This window comes from Drosophila innubila (assembly GCF_004354385.1).
Source record: "Drosophila innubila isolate TH190305 chromosome 2R unlocalized genomic scaffold, UK_Dinn_1.0 1_C_2R, whole genome shotgun sequence".
Taxonomy (NCBI): domain Eukaryota; kingdom Metazoa; phylum Arthropoda; class Insecta; order Diptera; family Drosophilidae; genus Drosophila; species Drosophila innubila.
Window position 1 is genome coordinate 21,068,813 of NW_022995374.1, and position 24,359 is coordinate 21,093,171.

The 24,359-nt window shown below is 37.4% G+C and overlaps 5 protein-coding genes across 13 annotated transcripts; 3 read left to right on the forward strand and 2 right to left on the reverse strand.

The window, feature by feature from the left end:
• The first annotated feature begins 454 nt into the window (after window positions 1-454).
• LOC117783770 (fork head domain-containing protein FD3) lies at window positions 455-2,983 on the forward strand. The gene is made up of 3 exons (XM_034621314.1): window positions 455-804; window positions 1,924-2,748; window positions 2,875-2,983. The coding sequence occupies exons 1-3, from the start codon at window positions 455-457 to the stop codon at window positions 2,981-2,983; spliced, it is 1,284 nt and encodes a 427-aa protein (XP_034477205.1).
• A 1,940-nt stretch (window positions 2,984-4,923) lies between these two features.
• LOC117783957 lies at window positions 4,924-9,118 on the forward strand. Of its 2 annotated transcripts, none has more exons than XM_034621536.1 (6): window positions 4,924-5,820; window positions 5,887-6,080; window positions 6,233-6,395; window positions 7,521-7,629; window positions 7,705-7,886; window positions 8,770-9,118. In XM_034621536.1, exons 1-6 carry the CDS (start codon window positions 5,757-5,759, stop codon window positions 8,847-8,849), a joined length of 792 nt encoding a protein of 263 aa, XP_034477427.1. In that variant the 5' UTR covers window positions 4,924-5,756; the 3' UTR covers window positions 8,850-9,118. The 2 variants fall into 2 exon arrangements, with proteins under 2 accessions (XP_034477427.1, XP_034477428.1); XM_034621537.1 differs by having other exon boundaries at window positions 7,705-7,896; window positions 8,770-8,827.
• Window positions 9,119-10,030: 912 nt separating this feature from the next.
• Window positions 10,031-18,071, forward strand: LOC117784097 (phosphatidylinositol 4-phosphate 5-kinase type-1 alpha). Of its 5 annotated transcripts, none has more exons than XM_034621714.1 (16): window positions 10,031-10,396; window positions 10,957-10,991; window positions 11,065-11,214; window positions 11,291-11,488; window positions 11,569-11,711; window positions 11,779-12,294; window positions 12,353-12,457; window positions 13,043-13,175; window positions 13,263-13,350; window positions 13,826-13,888; window positions 14,304-14,387; window positions 14,845-15,207; window positions 16,175-16,430; window positions 17,026-17,198; window positions 17,317-17,402; window positions 17,645-18,071. In XM_034621714.1, exons 1-16 carry the CDS (start codon window positions 10,324-10,326, stop codon window positions 17,651-17,653), a joined length of 2,475 nt encoding a protein of 824 aa, XP_034477605.1. In that variant the 5' UTR covers window positions 10,031-10,323; the 3' UTR covers window positions 17,654-18,071. The 5 variants fall into 5 exon arrangements, with proteins under 5 accessions (XP_034477605.1, XP_034477607.1, XP_034477603.1 ...); XM_034621716.1 differs by lacking the exon at window positions 17,645-18,071 and having other exon boundaries at window positions 12,365-12,457; window positions 14,845-14,940; window positions 15,004-15,207; window positions 17,317-17,536; XM_034621712.1 differs by lacking the exon at window positions 17,645-18,071 and having other exon boundaries at window positions 17,317-17,536.
• A 594-nt stretch (window positions 18,072-18,665) lies between these two features.
• LOC117784098 (ER membrane protein complex subunit 8/9 homolog) lies at window positions 18,666-19,593 on the reverse strand. The gene is made up of 2 exons (XM_034621717.1): window positions 19,343-19,593; window positions 18,666-19,276 (listed from the first exon to the last, which is right to left on the reverse strand). Exons 1-2 carry the CDS (start codon window positions 19,538-19,540, stop codon window positions 18,866-18,868), a joined length of 609 nt encoding a protein of 202 aa, XP_034477608.1. The 5' UTR covers window positions 19,541-19,593; the 3' UTR covers window positions 18,666-18,865.
• A 954-nt stretch (window positions 19,594-20,547) lies between these two features.
• LOC117784209 (ATP-dependent zinc metalloprotease YME1L) lies at window positions 20,548-23,904 on the reverse strand. 4 transcript variants are annotated; one of them, XM_034621879.1, is made up of 9 exons: window positions 23,748-23,904; window positions 23,243-23,658; window positions 23,122-23,181; window positions 22,873-23,065; window positions 22,721-22,813; window positions 22,349-22,422; window positions 21,978-22,291; window positions 21,525-21,915; window positions 20,548-21,455 (listed from the first exon to the last, which is right to left on the reverse strand). In XM_034621879.1, exons 1-9 carry the CDS (start codon window positions 23,772-23,774, stop codon window positions 20,795-20,797), a joined length of 2,229 nt encoding a protein of 742 aa, XP_034477770.1. In that variant the 5' UTR covers window positions 23,775-23,904; the 3' UTR covers window positions 20,548-20,794. The 4 variants fall into 4 exon arrangements, with proteins under 4 accessions (XP_034477770.1, XP_034477769.1, XP_034477768.1 ...); XM_034621878.1 differs by having other exon boundaries at window positions 21,978-22,294; XM_034621877.1 differs by having other exon boundaries at window positions 22,349-22,431.
• Window positions 23,905-24,359: the final 455 nt, after the last annotated feature.

Sequence of the window (24,359 nt, forward strand, 5' to 3'; positions counted from 1 at the left end):
GAAGCGACAGCGGCAGCGGTTTCCATAAATAAATGTTTGAGTTATGTAGAAAAACATTTCGGGCGAGAAGATTTTCGTTTTCGTTGCGATTCAGTTAACATTTGGCAAAAGGATTCCGCCTAAAACAGACAAACCGACGGATGACGCGACAGACTCCAATTCGACTCGCATAGAAGATTAAATGAAAGCGGAAACGGAAATACGGAAATGCATACGTAAATGTTAATGCCAATATAAAACGGAAACTTAATCGAAAAGAATGCAATGCCGAGATTTGTGTTAAATATTCGGAATACGTGTTATTGAAATAAGTGAATCAGTTCCTGAGCAAATAGTCAAACAAGTGTTACGTCCTTTTTCTAAGTTAAGCACTCCTTAAGCACAAAAATACGCTACAAATACAAAGACAAATCCAGGTCTCAGCATTATAATCTACAAGTTATAGTCCAGTAATATGCACACCACATCGGATCCCATTCACTCACTGCACGACGGCGACTCTCAGTCTCCGCCGCTCCACAAGAGTCAACGTGGCGGCCTCGCATCCTCGCGAGCTGCCGCCGCCGCCGTCGCCGCCGTTGCAGATGAAATGTCCATGATCTGTGATGACAGCGACTTCGAGCCGACGGCCGCCGGCGGCAGCAGTGCCGATAACAGCAGCAGCACCACCAACGGAAGCGCCGCAGCCGGCGGTCCGCTTGTCAAGCCACCGTATTCCTATATAGCTCTTATCACCATGGCCATACTCCAGTCGCCGCATAAGAAATTAACACTCAGTGGAATATGTGATTTTATTATGTCCCGGTAAGTGATAACTGGCGATATCTGGATCGATATATTTGTTACTTATTAAACAAATTTCTTTAAGTGAATAAATTAGATTGAAATATTTTTAAGAAATATCAATTATTATTAGTCCTCTTCCGGCTTTCACTTTCGGCAAGATTTATCGAATGTGAAAAACTTTGATCTGTTCTAATTTCAATACTAAAATATTTTGTGTATTGAGTTCACTTTAAGTTGGTGAAGTTAAGTTTGATTAATTGAAAAAGGTAATTTTTGAATACTTAGCCTAAATGCAACTTGAAAAATACATTTTATGAAATACTTTAGAATTGGAAATGAAAACCGGAACATTTCTTAATATAAATTTATATATATCATGCAATTGAAATATCTTAAGTATGTATATACATAGATTATTAATAGTTTTCCAGGGACTGTAATCATTATAGGTTTTATTATAAAGCTCAAGTACAAATCATTATTTTTGATTTTCTGACTATCTGATTATCTGACTATTTTTGAGCAAAAACTTATCATTTTTATTATTTTACTCAAAAAATAAAAAAATAAAACTCAAGAAATAATCATTACTCAATGAGTTTTATTTTTTGTACTCATAAATAATGATTATCCTAAGTTTTATTTTTTTGCTCAAAAATAATGATTATTTCTTGAGTAAAATAATAAAGATCATTTGAAGATTATGGGAAATTGCATACCCTTAAAGAAAATTTTTGTAATAATAATGTAAAAAAGAATAATAAAAGTTAAAATTTCCTTAGTATACTATTTCTGTAATGAATACATAATAATAAAACGATCTAGTACAGTGTAAAAACCTTTTAAAGTAAAGAGTCAATTGAAAGCTTGAGTATAGAAATCTCGATAAAGGACTCAAATAATTCCGAAAAATTTATGTAGATAATTATTCCATAATAATTGTTATCTATTCTGTAATCAAATCTTAGAATATTTAAAGTAAAAACTTTCAAGTAAAGTTTTCTACAAAATAGGTTTACAAAGCTATAAAATAAAATAAGCCTTATGTTTAATAATTTAGTAACTCTCCACTTCATAAACTTTATAAAAATCCGTTACTAATACAACCAATTCAAAAATTTCCTGTTTCCCTTGCAGTTTTCCGTACTACAAGGACAAGTTTCCCGCTTGGCAGAACTCCATTCGCCACAATCTCAGTCTGAATGACTGTTTTATAAAAGTTCCACGCGAACCGGGTAATCCGGGTAAGGGCAATTTCTGGACATTGGATCCGCTGGCCGAGGACATGTTCGACAACGGCAGCTTCCTGCGCCGCCGGAAACGCTACAAACGTGCTCCGGCCATGCAACGCTTCTCGTTTCCGGCGGTCTTTGGGACACTCTCGCCGTTCTGGATACGGAAACCGGTGCCTCTGGTGCCGGTGCACTTCAACGTGCCCAACTTCAATGGGAATCGGGACTTTGATGTGATGCACACGCCAAACGATGTGTTTGACACGGCGCTGCGTGTGGATAAGAAATTCAACTTTTTCGCCAATGCGGAGGCCTCGTTTTATCAGAATAACAGTGACAAGTTCGATCGTCTGTCGTTCATCAACCGTCGGGCGGAGGCGGCGGATGCACTGCCTCATAGCAGCGGCGGCAGCGCTGCCAGCGATGCGAGCAGAGCCAGCAAGTACAAAAATCCCTATGTGTTTGATGTGTCCGCCGCTGTCGCCGGATTGGGGAGAGCAGATTACCCGGAACGAGGCAACTATACGGATCTCAATGTGTACAACGATGATGTGGATGCAGATGATGCATCCTGCGATAAAATTGATGTGGAAAGTGCCAACGAGCACGAACAGGACTCACACATATCGGACTCCGTGGACTCGGTGTGCACGAATCCAAATCGTTCAGATGCCGCCCCCGAGACCACAGCTCGAGATCCCGATCCAGATCGCGAGCCAGAGCGAACATCGCCCTATGTGCTGCTCTTCGATCATGCCGAGGCGTCCAACAGCTCGCTAGCCATTACGTCCAGTCCCAAGACGCCCCTGCAGGCGCACACCCACAGGCCACTGACCAGGACGAACCTGCTCCACAGGGACAGTGATCCCGCGGCTCTGAGGTGCGCCAGGCAGACCAATGCCAAGGACTTTCGCATCGAGACACTGATTGGACATGGCCACAGTGATGGGGCGGCCAGTGACTAAAATTAGTATTAAGTACTTGTACTTAATAAGTCATAGTCATAGTCATAGTTGTAGTCATCTGCTTGTGTATATTCCAGTAATCTAAGCACGCACATTTTAACTGTAACTTCTTTACGTTGTCAACTTTAGCTGTAGTTTTGCGGTATAAGCGAAATGCATCCCCCCCCCCTCCTGCTCCTCCTCCTTCCACAGCATGTAGTGATTATCCCTGGGATGCATATTCGAGAGATACAACATGAAAGTTTTAATGCGACCAAATAAAACGCTCTCTCCACTTGAAATGTATAATATATATTACTATATATACTTACAATATATATATTAGAGTGGGTCAATTTGAATGGAGTAAAAAATATCCACTAAGTGGTTATGGAAATCGTAATCTACGATGAATTCTAAGAAGAATTGCCCATGAAACCATATGTCTAAAATCAATATCGAGCTTCCACTTTTTAAGGAGAAGTTATGCAAACGTGTTATTTATTTGGGTACTTGTTTGTTAAGTGGAGCTTACCCCTAAAAAAAAAAAATTAATAGAAGCCCAGAAAGAGCCCGATTTATAATGAATTTAGAAATGAAAATTATTCGGATTTGGCAAGTAGAACGGCAGTAATAACTTTTTTTAAATATAATTAAATAAATACAAGCTCTTAAAAGCACGCAGTAGTTTTAATATTGTTTAAAGAAACGCTTGCATACAGACAGTTACCCATATAAAATATTGATTTTAGACCCATGGTTTCTTGGGAAATTCTTTTAGAATTCATCGAAGATTACGATTTTGATAACCGTTTTGTCGCGCAAATAAAATTGACCCACTCTAATATATATAGATACATATAAACCTGAGTGTAACATCCAACAAGAACAAGAACATATATATAAAAAAAAAACAATTACATATTTATAGCATACTTTTAAAGCAAACTCTATATAGTTATATAGCATATGTGTATGTACTATATATCGAACGTCTGTCTCTGTGTGTCTGTAATTATAATTGTATGGCAATGCGTGCAGCACATAAAACACTATTAAATATAGTTTAGTTCTTAAGTCATTTGCTGATGTTATTGAAAATTTAATAAACACTATAATTAGAAAACGAAAAACAATTGGTTTTTAATAGATTTAAAATGGGTTTTAAAATTAAAAAAATAATATTTTAAAAAAGGAACAATTCAAAAGAATGAGGGACACTAATATTTATTTTCGTCTTCCTTAAACTAATTAAGATTCTAATTTGAGATTTGATCTTGCTATTTTATAACATTTAGGATTTACTATAGTTGTGGGTTGAGCTTCAACTGTAACAATTTTATATAGTTTGCTTATCAAAGATATAGCATATAACCAATAACAGACCAACAATTATACATTAATAGAAATGTTTTCAGGACTCAAAATATAATAATAAATTGTAAATTTATTTTAAAATAAAATCAATATCAGAGAATAAAATAAATAAAAGAAGTTGTAACAAAAAAATGTAAGATACAAAAGATAAATGCAATTTATAATTTTTATGAATTTGGAATCATAAAATGCAACGCTCTAAAAAGAAGACAACAATTTCTAAACTCTCCTTAAAATAAAATATTTTAACCACTGCAACTGTTGAGTTGAGCGCTCATTGGGTAATAAGATAACCAACAATTAACTGTTTACTTAGCTTCCACACTTGCAACAAGTTCATTGCAACCCCAAAAAAAAAGCACAATTACAGTGTTGCACACAGCTCTCAGTCACAATCTGACAGTTGGCGAACTGTCAAAAGGCAAATGTCAAAAACTGGCAACTGTCAAAATTGACGCATGCGCCGTTGAATTGTCGCTCAGCTGTTCGTGGCTTTTTGTCCAGGACAAAAAAGGACGACAGGTTGTGTATGCGCCAGAGAAGAAAGCTCACGACGCTTACCACCAAAGAAAAGCTCACGACTCTGCTCTCCAGTCTTCGTATTCGTAGCGTGGTATTCCAGTGTTAAAACATTAAAAGCTAGGCTGGAAAAAGGACAACAGTTAAATAGAAGATACCAACACTATTGGTATCCACCGTCAGCGGTACGGAGCTGCAAACTCCATTTGGCATAATTCCCCACACACACACACACGCACACACCGCGACACACACAGCAAAAAGTCGATTTTTCACCAACATAAAGTTGTATATGTGCAAACTTTCAATTGCTCGACATTAAACGCAATTGCAATACACAAATTTCATATAAATTTACTAATAAAAAAAAGAGAAAAACCTGATCAAGATGTGCGTTATAAAAGATTGAAGTTGCAATCCGTTTCGGTTTTCAAACGCAATGCTGAGCTCATCGTAGAGCATAGAAAAGCAGGAAAACTTTCAACTTTTAACATTGAACCACCCCCTAAAAAAAAACTAAAAGGCTCCCCCGCTCCTTGTTGCGTTCGAAACCAGATCCCAGGTCCATCTCTGGCCTGTTGTTTGTGATGTTATGTTTATGGTAATGAGAAAAGTGATAATGCGTGTGACTAAACGCCTCAAAGGCTGTTGAGCGATGCACTGTGAAAGGGGGCGGAGGACAGCCTTAGCCTTAAACTTATCCTGAGCCCAAAAATACAACAAAAAAAAAAAAACGAGAGGCAGCATCAACTTTTGTTGGAATCAAGTGCAACACAACGATACAGCAAACACATATAATTATACGTCCAGGACAACGATAAGCAAAAGCTAAGTACGGCTGCGAAACGACAACAACAAGGACGACGACCACGACCAGGTCGACGACTAGGACGCGCACATGGCGAGCTGGAGCTGGAGCATCTTGTGCGCAACGCTGCTGGCCGGCCTCACATTACTCACGGGTATGTTGAACCTATTGTTTAAGTAATCCTTAAATCGAACTAATCATTCTATACTTAAATATTCAGTGACCCACACGGTGCACATCACGAATCTTCGTGTGCCGCACACTTACACACTCGAACGTGATAATGAGCCCGATCCTCTGGTGTTGGACTGCGAGTACGAAATGGGGTCGGGGGAGAAGGGCTTTGTCCTCAAGTGGCTGTTCAATAATCACTCCATCTATCAGTGGATACCCTCCGTAAAGGGTTTCGCCATGGTGAGTCATCGTCACCCCATTTGGACAAAAGTCAAACGTAGACGGCGAAAACAAAAAATTAATTAACATAAAATTCGCTTTCTTCTCTGCTTCTGCTTCTTCTTCTTCGTCTGCTTCTTCTGTTTCTATTGTTGTTGTCATTAACGTTGTAGGGCTTCATGAAGGCAAAGATAGACACCAAAATATTCTCCTTGGAGGGCAGTCCCGGTGTTATATCGATAAAGAATCCCGACTGGAACATGACGGGGGAATACACTTGTGCCGTGCAAACCTTTGAGTCTACGGATAAGCGAAGTGCCCGCTTACAAATAATCGGTATGTGTGTGGGAGGGTTCTACAATTTACATGTTATACCAATTGTTTTAATACCCTACACTTTTTTGTTACCCGGCTAGGGTATCTGTGTATTTATTTGTAGATCCGTTTTTGACTTAATTTTTTTATTTATCAAATTTAACTTAAATTATAGATTATATATTGTTAATGAAAGATTGATCCGTTATTAACATAGTCTTGTTGAGTTTGAAATGAAATTTAATCAAAGAGATATTTCTAAATTTGACATTAACCGGCCCTTAATTTAAAATTTGACTTTATTTTTTTATTACATCTTGTTTGAAACTATTTTTCAGTTAGTTAACTGAAATCTTTAGCTAGAAATAATTGGAATAATTAAAATAGGTACAATTGTTTGAAAACTAGAAATCTTTAAAAGGGTGAAAACCTCTAAAATAATTGTTACACATATTTTCTTAATATTTCTAATTAATTTAGAATTTGACTTTAATTTCTTATTACATCTTGTTTGAAACTATTTTTCAGTTAGTTTACTGAAATCTTTGATTAGAAATAATTAGAAAAGTTACAAATGTTTGAAAACTAGAAATCTTTAAAATGGTGAAAACCTTTGAAATAATTGTTGTACATATTTTCTAAATTTTTCTTTTAAAAATATCTTTGGAACTTGGTTATTTAACAGAAATGTTTTAGATAATATCCAAAAATGTTAATTTTAATTTAACTTTGATGCTTAGTTTATTTTATAGCTATATCAAACGTTAGATTTTTCTTGAATTTGGCATGTATAGAGTATCTTAACTGTCGGCAATGGTTCAATTTAGGCTTCCTCACCTGTTTATGGCGTGAAGTTGCTTGCTTAGGTGTTGGGTGGGTGTGTTACCATATGTGGGGGCGACTCTATGTGTGTGTGTGTGTGTGTATGTTTGTGGCACGTGCGACTCATATTTGCATGCGTGTCATGTGGCAGTCGCTGCGGTTACAAGCGACCAACCAGCAGCCGCCTGTTGTTTTTATTTTTATTTGTGTTTTTTTTCCTTTCGTAGTTTATGTTATTTCGAAAGTTTTGTTTTTTTTTTTATATTTTGTTTAGTTTGACACTTGATTAATTCTCACGGATTTGTTTGCCCCTTTTGTCGCCAGTTCCTGAGTCGGATTTCATGCTGGAGGCACGCATGGGAGGCGAGCAAACCGACGTGGACATCATGTGCGCCGTTCAGAATGTTTTCCCTCAACCAGTTCTATCTGTCATGTAAGCGAAGCTCAATCATCAATTGGACAGTTATCGAATTTGATGTGTAATTGATGCTTATTTTCCGACATATAGCTTTGATACACACATACTGGACTCGGTGCTCACACAGTTGGATCAGAATCCGAGCGGTCTGTATAGCATGACAGTGCGAACGCGCATTCCTAGAGATCAACTCGAATCGCCCACACCGATAACATGTGCGTTTTTCCTGCTTGGCACAAACTATACCAAACGCAGGGAGACTATTTTCTATGGTAAGTAGAGGTAAGCTGGCAGTTGGCACACTGATAAAAAGAATGTTCTAAAATCAAGATTTTGGTCTCAAAACTATGAATTTTGCTCAAATAAATGCGACGAGTACATAAAATTCTAAAATTAACAAAACACATCTTGGATTTAAGAACACTTCAAATAATATCAAGTTCTTATTTTAAGAATAAATGTTTTTTTAAATAAAAATCAAAAAATAAAAAAACTAAAAATGCTTAATTAAATATATAATTTTCTTCTTTTTTTTTAATTTGGACTATTATTCAGGGACAGTAAATATTGATTATTTTGTTTGATTTTAAGATTTATAATTTTTATTATTTTACTCATAAAATAATAATTATCATAAAACTTAAGCAATAATCATTATTTTTGAGGAAAAAAATAAAACTTATAGCATAATGATTAATTCTTGAGATTTACTTTTTTGAATCGAACATAATACTCAAGGTGATATTTTGACTTTTTTAAATAATAATTATAATTTTAAATAATAATTATTTCTTGAGTTTTATAATAAAACTTATAATGATTACAGTCCCTGCTTTTATTCTGTATTTGTATTTTTATAAATGTTATTTTAATTTGTTACGAGTGGGATTCGAACCCGTGTCTACTGATTCACTACAGAAGCGGCTCTCTAACCAGAGCGCCACGGGGCCACAAGTTGTTTCATATGAACATTTAAGATTTTTATTCTTGTATAAAGAACTTTGATTTTTTAATTAACAGTTCTTAGTATTAGTAATACGGTCTTAAAATGTTCTTTGTTTTAGAAGTTGGTCTTTTTTTAGTGCAGTTTCTTTCACTTGCTCCCAAGATCAATCAATACTAATCAGGTGTTGGTGTTATCTTTTTCTCTTTCAGATAAAGCCACAAATATACAACGCAAATGGACAACAGTCGCCGTAGTTATGTCGATCGCATCTTTAGCTTTAAGCAGTTAGTTTGGTAGTGTTTTTAGTAGGCTATGTACGTATTTGTTTTTATGTTCGAATAGAATGTTTACAATTCTTTATTTCTCATTTTTAAATAGAATTTTTAACGATAAACGTAATTTTTTGCGGTATTTTTAAAAAAGCGCTTATTTTGTAAATGCATGTAAATGTAAGAGAAAACAACACACACACACACCCGTATACACACTCCCACAGACACTCACACAGACACTAAAACCCATTAAAACATGACTAACACACACAACCAACATAAAACAATGCAGTGAACAAACAAACAAGTAACAAGAAAACTACAACAAATTATTGTATTCATATATTTACCACATAAATAAATATATATATACATATATATATATATATAAATAGTTATATATGATGTATAGGTATAATTGAGTACAGAAACGCTAATAAAAAACGAAAACATTAAAAGTGCATTAAACAAATGGCTGCTCAACTTTTACTTTTCCAACATTAAGTATACGCCCCTTAATGCGACAACTATTAATGTCTGAAATAGGACAAAATTCATATTTATAGGATGTCTTTACTTTCTGGGAATTAATGAAATATATAGGGAGAATTTTATGTCTATAATTACACACGAAATCAGATACAAAATTAATTAAGTATCAGTTAAATCGAATTGGCTTTTATTGTCCATCTATAATAGACATTCATAGTTAGAAAAATAAACAAATTGACAAAATAAACATTTACAAAAATAATCACCTTTTGTGTGATTTTTGTTTTTCTTCTTATTTTATTGCAGTTGTTAGATATGATTTTTCAAACAAGTTAATAAATTAAATAGTTCGTTGCATTGGGTCTTAAATATTATTAAATATTAATTATTATTTTTAAATTTGTATTTTGTCAAAAAAAATTACCTGACTAACTGTATGGACTGATAGATAAATTTGTATGGATTATCTTTTTTTTATCAATTAAATTATATCAAGTTATAAATTCGTTGACATTTTGCATGTCAAATTTCTGTCTCGTTCAATGTAGCGCCGTCAAATGCAACTCTGTGTTTTAGTAATGTATTTTGAGTATGCAGCCCTGGCGCGCATGCACAGACGAGCACTTCCAGTGCGCTTTCCAGTGAGCCTATGAGTATGCAGTGAAAATGACAGTAGTGGCAGCAGCAGCAGCAGAGGCAGCAGAGAAAGCAGCAGAGGAGCAATCGGCAGCAGCGTGGAAATCAACATCGTTGCGAACTTATGTAGACAGCCAAAAGTTGACGCCATAGGCCAGACGATAGACGATAGACGAGAGACAAGAGCCAAGGCTTCTGCTCCCTTGGCCCCTTGATTGGATAATTGAAATCAAGTCAATCACAAACGAGGAATCATTATCAAAAATTGCTGAAAAATTAGTAGTATGTCCTAGTATTTACTGCTATATAGTTTTGCGTGGAATTTGGAGCAGGAGCAGCTGAAGCAGCAGCAAATGCGTCAGCATGGCGTCCGGAGACGACACCATTGACATGGACAGCTCCTCGACATCGCAGGCGAAACTGGCGGAAACGAATGGTAATATTAATGCGTATCTTGGTGCCAACTTGGCCAAAAAGTCTGAAATTTGCATTTGGTCAAGCATTGGCATTTCCATTGTAAACTTTTCTAAACAGACAAAAAAAAAATCAATGAATTGCAAATGGAAGTGGCCGTGGCGCATGTGTCTCACGGGTCGAACGCCACCCCCATTTGAGGCATTAACTGACTAACTGACTGACAGACAGACAGACAGACTGAATGACTGACTGACTGCTCGATTGACTGTTTAAGCCAATATTAAACTCGTTCGCACTTGTTATTTATATTTCGTGAATGATAACAAAAGAAACTTTTAAACGGCCAACAACCTGTCAACTATTTATGGAAGCCACCCAGTGAGAGTGAATGCGTGAGAGTGTGCTAGTGTGTGTGAGTGTGCGTGTGTGTATGTACCCAGCCCAAGTTCAAGCTCAAGTTGAAGTGGTTCCCAGTTGGGTCATTGGCTATTCATGTGCCGCACTAACTCTAAATTATACATGAACACACCAAATACGAGTACTTAACTAATAATACACCTTGTTAACTTGTTGTTGTAGCCTCCACCGACCATGTGGGTAACTCATCACCCGACGTAAGTACAGCCATTATAGATATACATGTATATATATAGTATTTAGGTCGAGCATTTTGTCTTTTACACTCAGCTGGGCAATCGGCCCTTGCGCTCGGCCAACAAAGCGGACAAGGAGCGAAAACTTGGACATCGACGGGTCGGAGAAGGCGGTGAGATTACCTATAAGAAGATACAGACATCGCAAATTATGGGATCCATACAGCTGGGCATACAGCATACGGTAAGTACTATATATGAGATACTATATAATATATAGAGAAGAATTAAAAGATATATATACTTTCGTCCATCCTCAGGTCGGCAGTCTGGCTTCAAAGCCAAAACGTGATCTACTTATGATGGACTTCTGGGAAATCGAGAGCATTACGTTTCCGCCAGAGGGTTCTAGCCTTACACCTGCCCACCATTATAGTGAATTCAGATATAAGATCTATGCACCCATCGCATTTCGTTATTTTCGTGATTTGTTTGGCATACAGCCCGATGATTTTATGGTCAGTACAGTTCATTTAATCGATATCAACCAATGCATTTTTAATAAGTATTATCATCTTCATTATAAATGTCTGTCTAGATGTCTATGTGTACTTCGCCGTTGCGCGAATTATCAAATCCAGGTGCTTCCGGCTCAATATTCTATTTAACGGACGACGATGAGTTCATTGTCAAAACGGTGCAACACAAAGAGGGTGAATTTTTACAAAAACTACTGCCTGGGTAAGCGAAATATTCATCTATCTCAATTGAGTAGAGCCTCAATAACACTTTCTACTTCCACTTGCAGTTATTATATGAATCTCAATCAAAATCCGCGCACTTTATTGCCGAAGTTCTTTGGACTTTACTGCCTGCAGACGAGCAATGCCAAAAACATTCGCCTGGTGGTCATGAACAATCTGTTGCCATCTTCGGTGAGAATGCATCTAAAGTACGATCTCAAGGGTTCGACGTTCAAGCGGAAGGCATCGAAAGCGGAACGTGCTAAGAAATCGCCAACGTATAAGGATCTCGACTTTATGGAACAGCATCCAAATGGCATATTCCTGGAGGCGGAAACATATTCAGCTCTCATTAAGACCATTCAAAGGGATTGCACAGTGCTGGAATCTTTCAAGATCATGGACTATTCGTTGCTGCTGGGCGTGCACAACTTGGATGTGTCACTCAAGGAGAAAAAGAGTGAGCATAGAAAGCCAATGAGAGCACCGCTTGCCGAGGACTCCGACGTGGATGAGCCCCTCGACGGTGCAGAGGGAGAAACCAGAGAACGTGACGTCGCCACGGGCATCAACAGAAACAAGTGAGTATTCATTGGAGACCAAGTCGATGGCTAAACAATTCACCAAATGCTAATACAGTGTGGCATACAGATCGGTGAATCGACAGCGTCTCGTGGCACATTCCACGGCCATGGAGAGCATTCAGGCGGAAAGCGAACCCATCGACGATGAGGAGGATGTGCCGTAAGTTTGAAATGATATTAATTCTTGGTATGGTCATGACATACCGATTAAACTCATATGTTTCGGAATTGCCACAAGGATTTCTAAAAATATTAGTTTTTAATTTTCGTTTAAATATTTTATTTTTAAAATTATTTTATTTTTGAATTAGAATAAAAACTAGAGGTTTTAAAATCAAAAACGAATTTTTGGGCTTTGAAGATTTTTTTGACGATATTTCTTAGTTCGGACCCTTTTTTTTTTTGTCAGTGTACATGTGGAAATTACTTACTCATTTGATTAAAATTTTTGTGTGTTGGTCTAATTTGTATATGTTTTCCAAATCATGTAGTCACGTTTCTCACTATTTATAATATTTATATTTTTATAAAATTTAACATAAATTAGAATAATTACAATGCTTTGAATTATTAGAGTTATAGGCTTAAACAAAGTTAAGACACAACAATTTAAAATTCTTTTCATTTTTATTTTCAAAATTCTATCTTATAAAAATACTAACCGTATTTAAATCGGAAAAAAGTCATGTGAAGGGTTAAGTTAAATTAATCAAAAATATATGAAAACTTTTTCTCTGTTGAGCAGGCCTGGAGGCATTCCAGCTCGTAGCGAGAAAGGGGAGCGTTTATTGCTCTACATTGGCATCATCGACATACTGCAATCTTATAGGCTAAAAAAGAAGCTGGAGCACACATTCAAAAGCATTATACACGATGGGGTAAGTGAGATTTGCATATAAATTTCTTATACATTTGATCAGAATAAGAATCATTATCATTGTTCTATATACTTGCATGATATATAGGAGACCGTTTCGGTGTGTCGGCCCTCGTTCTATGCTCAAAGATTTCAAAACTTTATGGCTAAAACCGTATTCCGCAAGATACCATCGCGTAAGTCAGCTGACTGTCGCAATTGGGCTAAGTACACGTACTATAAGGCATTTTTGTGCAATTTGGCAAGATTCCAAGTAAAGCGTAAAATGAAAACCAAAAAAAATCAGATCCTTAAACACGTTCCTCAACACACACACACACACACATATACAACTCATACAGGCACACACATTGAAACATTTATGGCATTTAAATCTAATTAACACATATTGTAACATAATTGCCGCTAATTTAATTGATTTAATTCTAATTATTTTTTTGAGTGCAGCAAAAATGCAATATAGTACACTTGCCCCAAAAATGCGCCATCTATCGGTAGTCAGCTAGTCTTTAATCTTAAATAATTGTAATCCGTAATTAAATTTGTATTTGTATTTTTATGAAATTATCGATATATCGAAAACAATGCCGTTCTCTGCTTCTCTTCTTTAATTAATTATTACTTTAATGCATTACTCACTTGTACGCATAGTGGATCTCCCAGAGATCAAAGGAAATCACAGAAAATTTCGTACCTTGGTAACCAGTTATATAGGTAAAGCAACAATAACAACGATAATAAATCACACATACCAAACTTTGTATGAATAACTGATAAATTATTTATTACAATTTTAGTTTCAATATTTTTGAAAACAAGTCTGTAAATCGCGTAGAATTTTGACAATTTACAGTCCTGTTTATAACAAAGCAATTATGAATTATATTATATTATTTATATTATATTATTTCTAAACAATTTTCCTGCACTTGGTTGGTTTTTCAAACCGGATGCAAAGCATGTCTCTCGATCTCACGTTAGTGTTCACAATTTTCTGTAATTCCCCCCTCACAAATATTAATGATCTTTCGCTTGGGTAATGGCTTCGATTGCTCTGCTTTATTTTTACCTTTCCATACCATTGTAACTTTTGGATTGATCTAAGTCTTGATATATGCTCCTTTTACAGCTCTAAAGCATTCGCCGTCGAAGAGAAAAAGCCTCTCCAAGGCCATACAGCGTTCCATAGACAGCGAGAGCGAGGCAATAAGACGTAAGTTGATTAGAGTTCCTACACTGAAAAAAAACCAACTTCTATAATCAAGAACATTTATCTAAAATATTTTGTTCTCAAAATCAGAACATTTTAAGACCATAGTACTAATACTAAGAATATTAATCTTAAAAATCAAAGTTCTTTATACAAGAATAAAAATCTTAAATTGTTTGGAAAGTATAAATAGGTACTATTGCATATAAAATATATAAGCACTTGGTCTTATTTGAAATGTTCTTTGATTTAAGAACATTTATTCTTATATTAAGAACTTGGTCTTATTTGAAATGTTCTTAAATCCAAGATGTGTTTTCTTAGTCTAAGAATTTTATGTTCTTGACGCATTTTGTAGACCAAAGTTCTTAGTTTTGAGACCAAAATCTTGATTTAAGAACATTTTCATTATCAGTGTAATGGATTAGTTTAACCATCTATTGTTTTTCTTCTTCTTCAGCTTCGCACTCCCATAGCAGCGGCAAAATCCATCAGCAAACGAAAGCATCAAACACAGAATCCACGCCAGCCATCTCGGAGCGGGATCGAGACAGAGATCGGGATCGGGATCGAGATAGGGAGCGGGATCGAGATAGGGAGCGGGATCGAGATAGGGAGCGGGATCGGGAAAGTGGGCGTCACTCGAGTGCCACTAGCCAGAGTAATGTGCCACCGCCTGTGAGGCAGCGAGCTTCAACCTCAACGACGGCAGCCACGGCGGCGGCAAGCAACCTGAAGGCGCGTGTGCCACCTCCAGTGCCGCCGAGAGGATCGCCGCGACGGAAGGACACACAGGACAGTAGGGCGCACTCAACTACACCAGGTATAGCACCGCACGATTACGAGTATAATCCAATCACAATTCCCGACACATGCAACACGCTACAGTTGCCCCTTGATGCGGTGCCCCGATTCGGGGAACGTCGTTCGCCCAGCAATGTCCAGGATTGGCTCGAGTTGCATGATCTCTTTGTTGGGGGTGACAGTCCCGTCCATGCACCAATTCCACTTGCACTTCCGCTTCCTCTGCAACACAGCAGTTCGGTGCGTCGTCGGGAGTCCGTGCAGTCGGCGTATTCCACGGCACGCTCGGAGAGCAGCTTTCGGAAGCAGCAGCCAAAGCTGCTTAGCCATGTGGACATCTTTCAGCGTCAGAACAGTTTCATGGCACGCAGCGAACGCTCCTCGGTGGGTTCCATAGTCCGCAGCTTTCCCCCCATTCGTGCCGAGAGCTATCGCACGGCTCGCACCACAGTTAGTGGCACCACCACGCAACAATCTAACCGACGTGTCCAGCAGAAGCTGCAGCGGCACCAGAAACGCAATCGTTACCTTCACTGTGCAGATCTGGCTCTAGGGGAGGATCCGTGCGACTCCCAGGAGGACAATCTGCTGCAGTCGATGAGCGCCTTCCTCGAGGTCAAGCGAGAGTTGGAGAGTCCCTACCATCGAAGGCGAGCGTTGCCCGTGTTGCAAGTGCCGTCGGATGAGGAGCATGTCCAAGATCAAGACCCACAAGCGGCTCAGTTGGTGCCTCCACAGCGTCCAAGACGTGGCAAGAGACGGACACCAAAGGGGGCGCCTTCGACCATTCCCGAGAGCACGGATTCGCAATCGAATGTGGCATCGTTTGACTTGAGACGCAACAGTTGTGCCTAGGAATGGCAACATGCTTCCACTTACATATTTAGCTTGTCCCCCCTCTGACACTATGCCCCCTTTGTACTCGTCCCCGTCCTTGTCTCAACTTGCCACTCATTGTAATTGCATTTGTTTTCATGTATTGCTAGGCACAACTCCATCATGCAGTTCAACACCTCCCCCTGCCTTTGACGACATCTCCGAGGACAGTTCGAACAAGAACAGCACATCGTCGATGGGTCGTAGGTCGCATCATCAACAGCAACATCATCATCATCATCATCAGCAACAACAGCAACAGCAGCCAAGCCAGCAACATTATTACCAACAACAGCCACAGTATTTGGAACGCAAAATGAACATTGGCCCCGCCTATCGAGGCTCCTACAAGGAGGACATAGTTAGGTACAGTACAATTCGATTAATTGCAGCAATACTTAATTGCACATCGATTCACAAGTTGTAGTTTTCATTTTCCAACATTTAAAATTCATCAAAATCGAATTATTTTTCTTATCTTATCGTTACTTATTCTTTAAATTATAAGTTACCATGATTTCATAAACGATGGCGCTTTGAGACAAATGCAGTTTTACCTTAAAATTTTTTGTTTTCAGTAATTGCTCTTTATAAACTAATCTTGATAAGTTTATTCGATAATTTCTAAAATTATTATGTTGTATTTTACAGATTATTGCAAGTTGAAATTACTATCGCATGCTTATTATAATAGTAAATTATTTTCAAAAATGTAAAGCCAAGAATATTTGACTTTAATCATTTATTTTTAAATTTAGAACAATTTTAAGAAGAAAAAAAACAAAATATGACATTAAAATTTAGCATTTATATTTATTTAAATCAATCTACGCGTTTTTAGTTTTCGAAGCATTTTTTAGACAATAACTTTTAGTTTTAAGACAAAAATCTTAATTTTGGATCTGGTACATTGATGGAAATTATAATTTGTAACTTCAATCTCTAAACCATCTCTTTGCAGCGTATCTGAGGTGCATCTGGACACGTTTCTGGCGGTGGACACATCGTCGAGCAGTCATTATGGATCACGTGGTGGCCTGGCCTGGACGCCACCGGCATCAGGTGAGGGCTCGACACCCACTTGGACAGAGGGCACACCCAGTTTTACGGACTCCAGTTCGAGTGGTGATCTCGGTAATTGGCACTTTGAAATTTGTGTTATATTTTGCATTCGCCTTGTTTTTGTTATGTGTTATGTTTGTTATCTATTGTATGTTGTATGTACTATATTCATTCACGCTTACAATCGTAGACAACTTCTCGCCCATAAACTCATCTAAAATCGATCGACACAAGCCGACGGTGGAAGATGCCATCAACTCTCTGTCCTCGGGAATGGTAAATATCAGTGGTGTTGTGGCCAAATTCTAGATAGATTTGTAGATTGTTAAAAGACGCTCTCACACACACGCACACACGCAAACACAAGTCCACAGTCTACTCCCGATTAAAGCGACAGTTTCACAATCAAATCATTTTTATGCCTTAATTCTTCAAAAACAAAACTCACACAAATGTCTTCCTTTCTTTTAAAAGTTGAGATACACATTTAATATATCGACATCTATTGCATTTTATAGATCAACTAACATAGCATGCGATGATGGATGAAATGACACACAGATCACAACAACAACAACATCAAGAACAACAACAACTACTTCTTATATACATGGTGCGAATAGATATTGAATTGATATTGACATGTCTGTGCATGTCAATGCTTGCATGCTCAGGTACAGACGTGCGCAAATACTCCCGATAGCTATATGTATGCTGTACATATGTATTTGAGTGTGTGTGTTTGTATAGCTAGGATATAATCAAAAGTATAGCGCCCCTCGTAGAAAATCCATGTACCACAGATTTACACACTGTCCTGTCCTCCACATCCACATTCAACTAAAAAAGAAACAACAACAATATCTACTATATAGACGCATTCGTATATACACGGGATACCAACAACAGATATCGTTCAAGAAGTATACAAAGAGATAAGCAAAACAAAAATATTATACGAATCCAATACAATAAAATTTATCTATTTGCAAACCAAGCAACAATAAATTATAATTGATATTATACATACGATATATACAGAGGAAAACATGATTACGATTATCAGTTCCCGTTCCTGTTCCTTGATCACCTTCGCGTTTCCCCGCGTATAATATTGTGTACTATGTAATAAAGGCTCGTTCGGCGTTTAAACTCGAAATATTATTGACAAAATGAATGTACGAAAATGAATATATTGAATTATACAAAATACATGTAATATTAATGAAATGTTTTTTGCGATACTTTTGATCTCCGATATATCCACATACGTATTATGTACTTATGTATAATCAGCAATCGCGATATTACAATATTGTTGTAAAATATTTAAATTTATAGGACAGAAAACCAAAAGCAAAATTCTATGCATATTATTCATTTGTATTTATTAACGATAATTGTAAACATTTTTTAGGTTTAAATGACGCGCACTTCAGAGACAAAACTAAACAAATTTGAAAGAATACGGATACGAATTGACAATTACGACGGACTGACGACAGACAATTGAACTTGTACTCCAAAACTGAATACGAATACGAATGAATTGATTATTTATTAATTAGTTGAATGTTATTTAACTTATATGCATTATTCTAAAGATTACTGAAATCCAATTGTAATTACAAACAATAAATTAAATTGCAAGGTTGAATTTCCGACTCTGCTCCTTCATTTTAAAATACAAATTTGCTATATTTTAACATAATTGTTCACCTCAACGTGGCACATTGGTATTAGTATAACTTTTGCAGATCTCTCAGCGACTGATTCAGAAACTGATTGGTCCAATCATATTCCGGATTGTCTAGATGGTTATCAAAATCAATAACATCCCGCATCGCACCACGTTTCAACAGCAAGGATACGCCTTCGAGTGTCTGTGACGATTGTGTTAGCCAAAATTTGGCCTTTGACCAGCGACTCGAGTCATTTGAATATCCGTACACCTGCAGGGCGGCCCGATTGTGCTCCAGTGACATCAGCTTATTGTCGACTACGGCAAAACATGCGTTCTTAAAGTTCTCCTGTATCTTGTCAGCAATTTTGGCAGCTGGCGCTTTGTCAATTTGGTTGTCGTAAAAGTTCTCCGGAGCAGCATAATACCCGGCAATCACCAGACCATTACTGTCAGCATACGAGTCGATCTGCAATAGCACAAGTATCATAATCATAATGATATTTAAATTATTGTCTTCCGGCTTTAAAAAAACCTGCATAAGGGCAACTTCGGCCATCGGTGTGACATGAAGACACTGATGAAAAAGCGGAATGGCATCGATGATTTGGACTATAGAACCTTTGGGCTTCTTCTCGGCCAACAATAGGCCATTGACTGCCTGGTGTGGGTATTTGGCCGCATGGAATATTATTTTAGTGTATGCAGTTTCATTAAACTCGTATTCACACATTTCAACTGATTATTTTGTAAATTTTCTTTTCCGAAAAGCTGACTTGTACAATCAATTAACTATCAGTAGGGATGTCAAAATATCATCGATACATCGAAATATCGATAGATATTTTTTGGTGATGATATATTTTTGGGCGATATTTTTTTTGGCGATAGTATCAATATCGATATTATTTTTTTATATTATTAAGCGAAATTTTTAGCCGTTGCCTTTTACCACTAAGCAAATAACCTATTATTTGGTTTATTTTATAAATTTGTAACTTCTTTCTAATGTGGGTGACGAACTTCAAACCTTTATAAAAATGTTCTCCATAATATTATCTAGTTTCGAACATTAAATTTTAATCAAACTAATAAATTTATTTTAAAGTTGTTACATTTTAATATTTGTATTAAAATCAAACTTAAATTTTCCAGTGTGTACACACGTAGATTTGTACAATTTGGTTGGAGGCGCCACCCTGTCCAAATTTCCGATCTGGCAGCTCGCACCATTTTAATCAACTAAGAAAATTCAATTTTTTTCATTAATCTTAATATTTAAGATAGCATTATTTAAATTGTTGCAGAACTTTTGTTAGAATTTTGTCGTTTTTTTAATATTTTTTTTTTCAATTACATTTTGCAACTTCTCTTCCCTTTAGTTGACAAACTTGAAACCTTCATTAAAATTTATATCTTCATTTTATTTAATTTTGTATTTCAAATTTTCATCAAACTATTTATTTATTGCAAAGATTTTACATTTTGCAATTTTTAATATAGCTTGAATTAAAATGTGCAGAGAATAGAAAGTACCAAAATGTTAAAAGTTAAAAAATACCAAAACTTTTATAAACAGAGCTGACTAGCGCAATGTGAAAAATTTGAAAATAAATAAATAAGTCCTCAATTAGCTTTGCTTTTAAAATTTGTTTTAACGGGGGGAGGAAGGGTTTAGACCGTGCCACGAATGAATTAAAATAGCACGTTGATTTTCTCTAATGCTTACACATTCTAAAATCAATTTTATTATTATTTTATTCCAAAATCACTTTGAGAATGTTAGGGAAAACATAACAAAAATATGTGTAACATTTGATTTCTTAACTTGTCCGTCTGCGTCCCGATCTTGTTATGCTTTTCTTTTGCACAGTGTGTTGACGTTTATAATATTGTAACTAAAATATACGTTTAATGTTAATGTATGTATGTATATTGTATGCAGTACATGATCAACTAAATCCAAATCCAATCCTTGCTCAAAATACTACTGGTTGTCGTTCAGTATTGCTTTGATATCATCAGCATCCAGAGTTTCGTACTTTAACAGTGCCTCGGCGAGAGCTTTATGTTCCTTTGTATGCTTCTTAAGAATTGCCTTCGCACGCTCATAACTGTCGCTTAAAATGCGCTTGATCTCGGCATCGACGGCTTCCACGGTGTTCGGTCCAAGGACTTCTCCACCCCCCAGGCCCTTGGATGACTCAATGGTCCGCAGACCGACCTTTTCCGACATACCCCAATCCTTAACCATGTGTGTAGCAATTGTGGTCGCCTGTTTCAGATCGCTACTGGCGCCCGAGGTGATCTTTTCTGTTCCAAATATTATCTCTTCCGCGGCACGGCCGCCCATCATTGTGTCCATCATTGCCAGGAGCTGGGCCTTTGTGACATGGTAGCGTTCCTTCTCCGGTATATATGCGGTATGCCCCAGAGAGGGACCACGCGGCATAATTGTCACCTTATGCAGGGGATGCGATTCCTTGGTATAGAAGGCGACAATCGCGTGGCCTCCCTCATGGTATGCTGTAATTGTATTCGCTTCCTCGTCGGGCAGACGCGCCTTACGCTCCGGACCCATAAGTACTTTATCGCGCGCAGTTTCCAAATGTTTCATGTTCACAGTTTCAGCCCCATCAATGGCAGCTCTGCAAATGCAACAAAAGAAATCAATCTATATCTTTAATTGATCGCTAATCAAAAGATTTGACACATACCTTAGTGCTGCTTGGTTAATCATGTTCTCCAAGTCGGCGCCGGTAAATCCTGAGGTGCCACGTGCCAACATATCTACGTCCACGTCATCGTGCAGAATCTTTTCCAAGTACAAAGACAGAATCTCCTTGCGCCCTGTGAAGTCTGGTGTAGAGACCATAACTTCCACATCAAAGCGACCTGGTCGCAACAATGCTTGATCCAAATCATCGCGACGGTTGGTGGCTCCCAGCACAATAACGCCAGCATTCTGATGGAATCCATCCATTTCGGAAAGCAACTGATTTATGGTCTGATTTGCATATGGATGCAGCACAGAGTTTGTACGTTTGGCTCCAACCGAATCAATTTCATCAATGAATATAACGCAGGGAGCACGCGCTTTAGCAGCCTCTGTGGGACAATTCGTAGAATCAATTAATAAACCTATCAGTTAGTTCGCCTCCAACACTTACTAAACAAATCCCGAACACGTCTGGCGCCCTGACCTACCAGCACCTCGTCAAACTCTGGACCGGCGGCATGGAAGAATGGAACATTTGCTTCGCCAGCAACAGCACGTGCTAGCAAGGTTTTTCCGGTGCCGGGTGGTCCAACTAGAAGCACACCTTTGGGAAGCTTCCCGCCCAAATTGGAGAATTTGTCGGGGTTCTTGAGGAATTCGACAACCTCCTTCAGTTCCTGTTTGGCCTCATCACAGCCCTTAACATCATCGAATGTGACATGTATTTCCTCTGGATCGACTTCGACCTGATTTCCCAGTTGTATACTGCTGAATGATAAGGTGTCAGTGATGTTCATAGGATCAAGATGCTTGAAAACTTACCGAAAGACCGACCCATTCGATGAAGTGAAGAAGCTCAGGAAGATTCCAATGAAGACGACGATAACTATTAATGTCTGGAAAATCTGCGTGACAATTACTGAGCATTATTCAAAACACAAAGGAGCTAACAGGCGACACTACACTATACCATACTAAAAAAATCGAGAAGCGAAGCTATCTATGATGAACTGAAATGCATCTACATAATGCATACTTAATTAAGACAAAAACTGAACAAATTAAATCAAAATGGTTAATGCATTTCATGAATATATATATCCGAGTACAATATAATCTATATACTTTGTTCTGTTCATCAGTTGGCAGAAAGCAACGGGAGAGAAATAGGGGACAGAGAAGAAGACAACTTACCTTAAGATATTTCATTGTTTTGCCTGATTTTTGTGAGTCCTCTGCATTTGACGCAGCTAAATAGCCCTCGGCGAATGCAATTTTTATGTTTTCCTGCGATTAAAACAATATAAGTAAATATATATAGAATACAAAGCAATTACACGACATACCGCATTTTGAACGCTTCCCTGTTCACCAGATTTGGCGATAAGTTTCTTTAGTTTCTCGGCCTGAATTTGGAATTCTCCCTCTGCTTTTTGTGGCGTTCCTTGAAAGGCAGACTTCAGTCTGGTTGTCATAGTTGGATTACGTTTCTGTTCCGCTTCTATGGAACGATCCGTTTTGAAATCGCGCAGCTGTTTCCTGAGTAAATCACAGATAGATTCACATAATTAATTAATAATTTGAGAGATACTTACATTTGATAACTGGAGTACAGTGGAGTCAGAAGTCCTCTCATTACTGTTGGATAACAATTGCTGTGTATTAAAGGATTATTATAATAAACTAGTACCGAATAGTATATGGATAGATACGAACCTACTGTTTAGTTGCGGTGCATTCAGAGCCAATTCAAACTTGTAATTTTGCATTTTGTTGCGGCCGATTTGTGTGGCGGGTTCTTCAAGTGTGACGTGAACATTATTCATCCCCGACAGCATTGTCGTCACTTTGGAGAGCGTCTCATTAACAAGCTCCTTGTCGAAGATTCCATTCAACCGTGCTGCCTTCTCGACTATACTGTGTAAGCTGGCACCTGACTTAATCAGGAGGTTTTTAAAGTCCAGCACGAGGTCATGTTTCGTTACTGTCCCCGTGGTGCTGCTGACGGTAGCGCTGGCGGCTTTCGATTTGTCGGCAAAGAAACGTGGAACACCGGCATTGCCCTGGAGTTTGGTTCGCTTCACTGAATAATAGTGCGGTTTTCGACTAAAATTACCCAGATAAAGGTAGGGCTGACATTGAATGAAAACGAAAACAAAAAGTCAGTGGTTGTGAGAGTGGAATCTATTGAGAATCGGGATCGTAGTTGGCCTGCACTTACCACAGAGTGTGTGTTGGCGGAAAACATTCTCGGGATATACAAAAATTTTATTAATTACAATAATAACAGGCTTAGATCGGAGCGAGCGGACGACAAAAACTTTTGACAGGCTAAAATGTCATAATCTTGTCGCGTCCGAGTTGCATCCCTGATTTGATGTAACCCTCGTACAATGCAGGCCCGCCCTAGGCGAGATTTTGAATTACTAAAGATTTTGAATTTTTGTTATTTGTTGGAACTTTTGATTACAAAAACAAATTCCACAAGTACTCGTTTTCAGTTTATTTTTTTTTTATTTGTCGCTTTTAACAAACTGCTAGCTGTAAAATAATTTACAATATTTCGTACGGTCACATTGCGAACAGCTGATTTGAAATAAGTGCATAAAATTATTAAAAAATGTTAATACAATTTATAAACAGTGCAGATTGTGATTATTGACAAAGATATATATTTCTTTAAGTTTTATTGTGCTTTTGAATAAAATTCAATATTATCGATTATTCATAATATCGCTATTTGCATTAAATGACAAAAGAAAAAGATAAATATATTAATTGTCGATTCTGCTGCATAGTTTTGTTAGACCAAGCTTACAAATAATGTAGGATA

What these genes read in the sequence shown, in the direction of transcription:
- LOC117783770 (XM_034621314.1), top strand. Translation starts at nt 455, where the DNA reads ATGCACACCACATCGGATCCCATTCACTCACTGCACGACGGCGACTCT. An exon ending in TGTGATTTTATTATGTCCCG is followed by an intron (nt 805 to 1,923) that starts GTAAGTGATAAC and finishes TTTCCCTTGCAG; the next exon opens with TTTTCCGTACTACAAGGACA. An exon ending in CGCGAGCCAGAGCGAACATC is followed by an intron (nt 2,749 to 2,874) that starts GCCCTATGTGCT and finishes CCTGCTCCACAG; the next exon opens with GGACAGTGATCCCGCGGCTC.
- LOC117783957 (XM_034621536.1), top strand. Translation starts at nt 5,757, where the DNA reads ATGGCGAGCTGGAGCTGGAGCATCTTGTGCGCAACGCTGCTGGCCGGC. An exon ending in TGCCCGCTTACAAATAATCG is followed by an intron (nt 6,396 to 7,520) that starts GTATGTGTGTGG and finishes TTTTGTCGCCAG; the next exon opens with TTCCTGAGTCGGATTTCATG. An exon ending in CAGGGAGACTATTTTCTATG is followed by an intron (nt 7,887 to 8,769) that starts GTAAGTAGAGGT and finishes TTTCTCTTTCAG; the next exon opens with ATAAAGCCACAAATATACAA.
- LOC117784097 (XM_034621712.1), top strand. Translation starts at nt 10,324, where the DNA reads ATGGCGTCCGGAGACGACACCATTGACATGGACAGCTCCTCGACATCG. An exon ending in AGCTGGGCATACAGCATACG is followed by an intron (nt 11,215 to 11,290) that starts GTAAGTACTATA and finishes GTCCATCCTCAG; the next exon opens with GTCGGCAGTCTGGCTTCAAA. An exon ending in TACAAGGAGGACATAGTTAG is followed by an intron (nt 16,431 to 17,025) that starts GTACAGTACAAT and finishes ATCTCTTTGCAG; the next exon opens with CGTATCTGAGGTGCATCTGG.
- LOC117784098 (XM_034621717.1), bottom strand. Translation starts at nt 19,540, where the DNA reads ATGTGTGAATACGAGTTTAATGAAACTGCATACACTAAAATAATATTC. An exon ending in CCGAAGTTGCCCTTATGCAG is followed by an intron (nt 19,277 to 19,342) that starts GTTTTTTTAAAG and finishes GTGCTATTGCAG; the next exon opens with ATCGACTCGTATGCTGACAG.
- LOC117784209 (XM_034621876.1), bottom strand. Translation starts at nt 23,774, where the DNA reads ATGTTTTCCGCCAACACACACTCTGTG. An exon ending in GCACCGCAACTAAACAGTAG is followed by an intron (nt 23,182 to 23,242) that starts GTTCGTATCTAT and finishes TTTAATACACAG; the next exon opens with CAATTGTTATCCAACAGTAA. An exon ending in AGGGAAGCGTTCAAAATGCG is followed by an intron (nt 22,814 to 22,872) that starts GTATGTCGTGTA and finishes TTTTAATCGCAG; the next exon opens with GAAAACATAAAAATTGCATT.